The 6,527-nt window shown below is 54.6% G+C and overlaps 1 protein-coding gene across 1 annotated transcript in view; it reads right to left on the bottom strand.

The window, feature by feature from the left end:
- SLC4A5 (solute carrier family 4 member 5) overlaps positions 1-6,356 on the bottom strand; it is a 24,326-nt gene extending 17,970 nt beyond the window's left edge. Inside the window, exons 1-3 of the mRNA XM_041404643.1 lie at positions 6,289-6,356; positions 3,451-3,611; positions 2,093-2,248 (exon numbers count right to left, since the gene is read on the bottom strand). Coding sequence (XP_041260577.1) covers positions 2,093-2,248; positions 3,451-3,611; positions 6,289-6,341 — 370 coding nt within the window. The 5' untranslated portion in view covers positions 6,342-6,356. The remainder of the gene's footprint in view (positions 1-2,092; positions 2,249-3,450; positions 3,612-6,288) is intronic.
- Positions 6,357-6,527: the final 171 nt, after the last annotated feature.

Genomic DNA, 6,527 nt, shown 5'->3' with positions numbered 1-6,527 from the left:
TTGGGGCAGGATCCCGTTGGGAACGTTGGGGCAGGATCCCGTTGGGAATGTTGGGGCAGGATCCTGTTGGGAATGTCACAGCAGGATCCCGTTGGGAATGCCGGGGCAGGTTCCCATTGGGAATGTCACAGCAGGATCCCATTGGGAATGCCGGGGCAGGATCCCGTTGGGAATGTCACAGCAGGATCCCGTTGGGAATGCCGGGGCAGGTTCCCATTGGGAATGTCACAGCAGGATCCCATTGGGAATGCCGGGGCAGGATCCCGTTGGGAATGTCACAGCAGGATCCCGTTGGGAATGCCGGGGCAGGTTCCCATTGGGAATGTCACAGCAGGATCCCATTGGGAATGCCGGGGCAGGATCCCGTTGGGAATGTCACAGCAGGATCCCGTTGGGAATGCCGGGGCAGGTTCCCATTGGGAATGTCACAGCAGGATCCCATTGGGAATGCCGGGGCAGGATCCCGTTGGGAATGTCACAGCAGGATCCCGTTGGGAATGCCGGGGCAGGATCCCGTTGGGAATGCCGGGGCAGGTTCCCATTGGGAATGTCACAGCAGGATCCCATTGGGAATGCCGGGGCAGGATCCCGTTGGGAATGTCACAGCAGGATCCCGTTGGGAATGCCGGGGCAGGATCCCGTTGGGAATGCCGGGGCAGGTTCCCATTGGGAATGTCACAGCAGGATCCCATTGGGAATGCCGGGGCAGGATCCCGTTGGGAATGTCACAGCAGGATCCCATTGGGAATTCCAGGGCAGAATCCCGTTGGGAATGCCGGGGCTGGATCCATGGGGAATGCCGGGGCAGGATCCCATTGGGAATGCCGGGCAGGATCCCGTTGGGAATGCCGGGGCAGGATCCCGTTGGGAATGCCGGGATGCTCCCAGGATCCCGTTGGGAATGCCGGGCAGGATCCTGTTGGGAATGCCGGGATGCTCCCAGGATCCCGTTGGGAATGCCGGGATGCTCCCAGGATCCCGTTGGGAATGCCGGGCAGGATCCCGTTGGGAATGCCGGGATGCTCCCAGGATCCCGTTGGGAATGCCGGGATGCTCCCAGCAGCTGCCGCAGGTCAATCCAGGCCAGCCCCGGCTGCAGCCGTGACCTCCCGCTCAACCCGCGGGAGCAGCCGGGAGCAGCCCCAAATCCCCTTTTGTAAGGGCCGGCAGCGGCGGATCAGCCGCGGCCAGACCGGATTTGTCTGCGGCCGCCGCGCCGGGAAAGCGGCACCGCGCCCGGAGCCCACACTGCGCCATTGTCCTCGCGCGGTGACGTCAGCACACGGTGACGTCATCATGACGTGGCGCCACTGTCCCCACAGTGACATCATCACACAGTCATTGTCCCCACAGTGACATCATTACATAGTCATTGTCCCCACAGTGATGTCATCACACAGTGCCATTGTCCCCATTGTGATGTCATCATACAGTCACTGTCCCCACTGTGATGTCATCACACAGTGCCATTGTCCCCATTGTGACATCATCACACAGTCATTGGCCCCACAGTGACATCATCACACAGTCACTGTCCCCACTGTGATGTCATCATACAGTGACATTGTCCCCATAGTGATGTCATTACATGGTGCCATTGTCCCCACTGTGACATCATCACACAGTGCTACTGTCATCACACAATGATGTCATCAGAGTGCCATTGTCCTCACGTGGTGATGTCATAACATAATGGCATTGTCATCCCGTGGTGATGTCACCGCACAATGATGTCACCACATGTCCTCACACAGAGCCATTGTCCTCACGTGGTGATGTCATCACACGCTGATGTAATCACACAATGACATTCTCTCTCACACAATGATGTCATCACACAACGATGTCATCACTCCATGACATCACCAAACGGTGGCATCGTCCCTGCCACAGCCACGTCCCCCACACAACGCTGTCCCTGTCCCCAACACCTCCTTGTCCCCCACCTCCCGCTGACCCCCCACCCCTAAACCCACCGGGCTGGAATTTTGGGGTCCTTCCGCACCACAATCCCTGGGTGGGTGTCCCAAGCCCTTGGGTCCTGCCTCCCGGGTCCCGAGGCGCCCGCGGCCGGGCCGGCCCCGCGGCTCACCGGTGTTGGAGGACACGGACTTGCCGATGTCGGCCAGGGAGCGGTGGATCGGCTTCTTGGTCTGGTGGCGGTGCTTGCGCAGGAGGACGTAGCTGAGCTTCTCCCGCAGCTCCGGCTTCAGCAGCCCGTCCTCGATCTGCTTCTCGATGACATCATCTGCAGCACACGGCCATGGTGACCCCCAAAACCCTCCCAGAACCTCCCCAAAATGTCCTCAAAATGTCCCCAAAATGTCCCCAAAATGTCCCGTCCTCTATTTGCAGCACACGGCCATGGTGACCCCCAAACCCTCCCCAAACTGTCCCCAAAATGTTCCCAAAATGTCCCGTCCTCTATCTGCAGCACACGGCCATGGTGACCCCCAAAACCTCCCCAAACTGTCCCCAAAATGTCCCGTCCTCGATCTGCAACACACAGCCATGGTGACCCCCAAAACCTCCCCAAACTGTCCCCAAAATGTCCTGTCCTCGGTCTGCTCTTCAATGACATCATCTGCAGCACACGGCCATGGTGACCCTCAAAACCCTCCCAGAATCTCCCCAAAATGTCCTCAAAATGTCCTGTCCTTGATCTGCTTCTTGATCACATCATCTGCAACACACGGCCATGGTGACCCCCAAAACCTCCCCAAAATGTCCCCAAAATGTCCCATCCTCGATCTGCAACACACAGCCATGGTGATGCCCAAAACCTCCCCAAACTGTCCCCAAAGTGTCCCCAAAATGTCCCGTCCTCGATCTGCAGCACATGGCCATGGTGACCCCCAAAACCTCCCCAAACTGTCCCCAAAATGTCCTCTCCTCGGTCTGCTCCTCAATGACATCATCTGCAACACACAGCCATGGTGACCCCCAAAACCTCCCCAAAATGTCCCATCCGTGATCTGCTCCTCAAAGACCTTATCTGCAACATCTGGCGATGCCCAAAATGTCCCATCCGTGATCTGCTCCTCAAAGACCTTATCTGCAACATCTGGTGATGGTGACCCCCAAAACCTCCCCAAACTGTCCCCAAAATGTCCTCTCCTCGGTCTGCTCCTCAATGACATCATCTGCAACACACGGCCATAGTGACCCCCAAAACCTGCCCAAAATGTCCTCAATCTGCTCCTCGATGACATCATCTGCAACACCCAGCCACTGTGACCCAGGGATGATTCCCAAAACCTCACTAAAATCTGCTGCTTCAGCAGTGACCCCCAGATCCCCCCAGAACCTCAACACAACCATTTCTGGAAGCATCTGATGGCTCCCAACTCCTCCCTTTGCTCATTCCTGGACAAATTCAGGAAAAAAAAAAGAGTTTAAATCCATCCCACCATTTTACGACACGGGGGGAAAACCTCCAGGGGTTCCTACCAATAATTTGGGGCAAGGAGTATCCGTCCAGGTCCAGGAGCACCGTTCCCGTCTGGAGACACGTCCGCAGCTCAAAGAGGCTGTGCAGGGACAGGGTGGACACGTGGGGTTTGCTCCACCTCTCGCCGCCTTCCTCCACCTTCTCCTCAAACTTGATCCACCTGGAACAGGAGCGGGTGTGAGGATCTGGGAATGGCTTTTCCTTCCTGGAAGGTCTGGATTAATTAATCTCACCGAGTTCTCACTCATTATCCGGGCTGGGAAAGGAGGAGCTGGTGGAGTCGTTCCCAAAAGTGCTGCTTGCAGGGTTGTGGAGGGGCAGGAAAGCTCCCAGTCCCACCAGGAAAATCCATGGATTTCCCCATCCTCAAATCGCTCCTGAGAGGTTTGGGATCTTTTCCCATGGAGATGACCTGGCCTGAGCCTGGATTTGCTCCTGCCTGGAGCAGCCAGAGCACTCCCAATGCCCCAGAGCATTCCCAATGTCCCAGAGCATTCTCAATGTCCCAATTCCTCAGGAATGCTCAGATCCCACCCTGGGCACTCCATCCCCACCGTGGGAGGATTTCCAAACCCTCAGAATTCAGCCCTTCCCTTTCCTTCCCTTCCCCTCCTTCCTTCTACATTGAAGACTCCAGAGAAACTTCTGGAAAGGGGTGGGTGATTCCTCCCAAATTCCTGGGAGTGGGGCTCGGGCTCTTGTTTTTTTTGGGACAAAGGCTGCTTTTCTTCCATGGATTTTCCTTCTTGGAGTTCTGACCCATCCGAGCAGGCACCACCGGTGGGAAGGACAGAGGAGGGGAAGGGATTTTGGGAACATCCAAGAGAAGGATTTTGGGAACACTCAGGAGAAGGATTATGGGAACAGCCAGGAGAAGGGATTCTGAGAATAGCCAGGAGAAGGGATTCTGGGAACAGCCAATGGCTCCGGAATTCCGAGGGGGAAGGACAGGGAAGGGCCAGGATGGCCTCAACGGCTGCACGGAGCAAACCTGAGGTGTCCCCACTAAAAAACCCCAAATATCATCCAGGAACGCCCTGAGAGAACCCCAAACCACAACACCTGGCCCTGGTGCCCACCCCACACCTCCCATCCCTGATTCCTCTGGAGAATCCCCTTGTCCAGCCCTTCCTCTTTCCCGGGGACGGAATTCAAGCTTCCCGCCGAGCGCCGCTCCCCCAAAGCCGATTAAGTCGCTTTTCCTCTCCCTTCTGCCCCTTTTCCCAGGAATTTGGGTCATTAGGGAGCTCGGGATGGAGTGTGGGATTGGGGGCACGAATCCCTGTGGGATTGGGGCACTGCTCCAGCGGCGCCTTTGCGCCGCCGTCGGCATCCCGGGATTCCTTCACCGAGGTTCCACCCAATTCCTCCTGCTCCCAACATCCTGAATTCCCATTTTTTCCCCATTTATTGTGGATTTAGGTGCCCTGAGGATAAAGAGTCCCAGCCTGGCTGGAGAGCAGGAAATGGGACTTGGAAAACCTCTGTGATCCTAGAAAAAATTCCCTTTCTTTCTCCATTTATTGTGGATTTAGGTGTTCTCACCACGGAGCTGCTGCCCTGAGGATAAAGAATCCCAACCTTGGAAAATCAGGAGAAATTTGGGAATCTCCACTTCCAGCCCTCCCTGATGGAAATCCTCCCAAATCCTTCAAACGCTCCCAAAATCCCCTTTTCCAGCACTTCCCAGATTCGGGAATGTCCTTTTTTAATACTGTTATAAACAATGCCCATTCCCTGATATTCCATTTTCCAAATCCCATTTTCCAGCATTTCCCCAGTTCAGGAATATCCTTTTTTCCCCGATGCCCATTCCCTGATATTCCATTTTCCAAATCCCATTTTCCAGCATTTCCCCAATTCAGAAATGCCCTTTTTTCCCAGTGCTCATTCCCTGATATTCCATTTTCCAAATCCCATTTTCCAGCATTTCCCCAGTTCAGGAACGCCCTTTCTTCCCAGTGCCCATTCCCTGATATTCCATTTTCCAAATCCCATTTTCCAGCATTTCCCCAGTTCAGGAATAACCTTTTTTCCCAGTGCCCATTCCTTGATATTCCATTTTCCAAATCCCATTTTCCAGCATTTCCCCAGTTCAGGAATATCCTTTTTTCCCCGATGCCCATTCCCTGATATTCCATTTTCCAAATCCCATTTTCCAGCATTTCCCCAATTCAGAAATGCCCTTTTTTCCCAGTGCTCATTCCCTGATATTCCATTTTCCAAATCCCATTTTCCAGCATTTCCCCAGTTCAGGAACGCCCTTTCTTCCCAGTGCCCATTCCCTGATATTCCATTTTCCAAATCCCATTTTCCAGCATTTCCCCAGTTCAGGAATAACCTTTTTTCCCAGTGCCCATTCCTTGATATTCCATTTTCCAAATCCCATTTTCCAGCATTTCCCCAATTCAGAAATGCCCTTTTTTCCCAGTGCTCATTCCCTGATATTCCATTTTCCAGCATTTCCCCAGTTCAGGAACGCCCTTTCTTCCCAGTGCCCATTCCCTCATATTCCATTTTCCAAATCCCATTTTCCAGCATTTCCCCAATTCAGAAATGCCCTTTTTTCCCCGATGCTCATTCCCTGATATTCCATTTTCCAAATCCCATTTTCCAGCATTTCCCCAGTTCAGGAATATCCTTTTTTCCCCGATGCCCATTCCCTGATATTCCATTTTCAAACCCTCCCAAAATCCCATTTTCCCCAGCATTCCCCCAATTCAGGAACACCCTTTTCCAACCTCCTCAAATCCCACGCTCATTCCCCGACCCCGCTGCCCCACGGGGACGTTTTGGGATGGGATTTTTTCCGGCCCCATTCCCGGATCCCGGCCGACCTGGCGGATTCCTTCCACTCCATGTCGTCGCCGTCGCGCTGCAGCGTGTCCATCTCCGTGAACAGCGTGGGGTTGGGGGGCTCGTCCTCCTCCCCCAGGATGTACCGCAGCCGTTCCGCGGCCGGGGACACTGCCGGGAAAAAACCGCTGGAATTCCAGGGGAAAACGGGATGGCCCCGCAGGGAACGGCCCCGAAGGGGGTTTGGGATGGCAAAAAAAGGGATGAAAACGGAGGGAAA

Source organism: Onychostruthus taczanowskii, unplaced genomic scaffold (assembly GCF_017590055.1).
Source record: "Onychostruthus taczanowskii isolate IOZ18803 unplaced genomic scaffold, ASM1759005v1 scaffold217, whole genome shotgun sequence".
NCBI lineage: Eukaryota > Metazoa > Chordata > Aves > Passeriformes > Passeridae > Onychostruthus > Onychostruthus taczanowskii.
The sequence above is the reverse complement of the archived record's forward strand: the minus strand, read 5'-3'. Positions and strand labels throughout refer to the sequence as shown.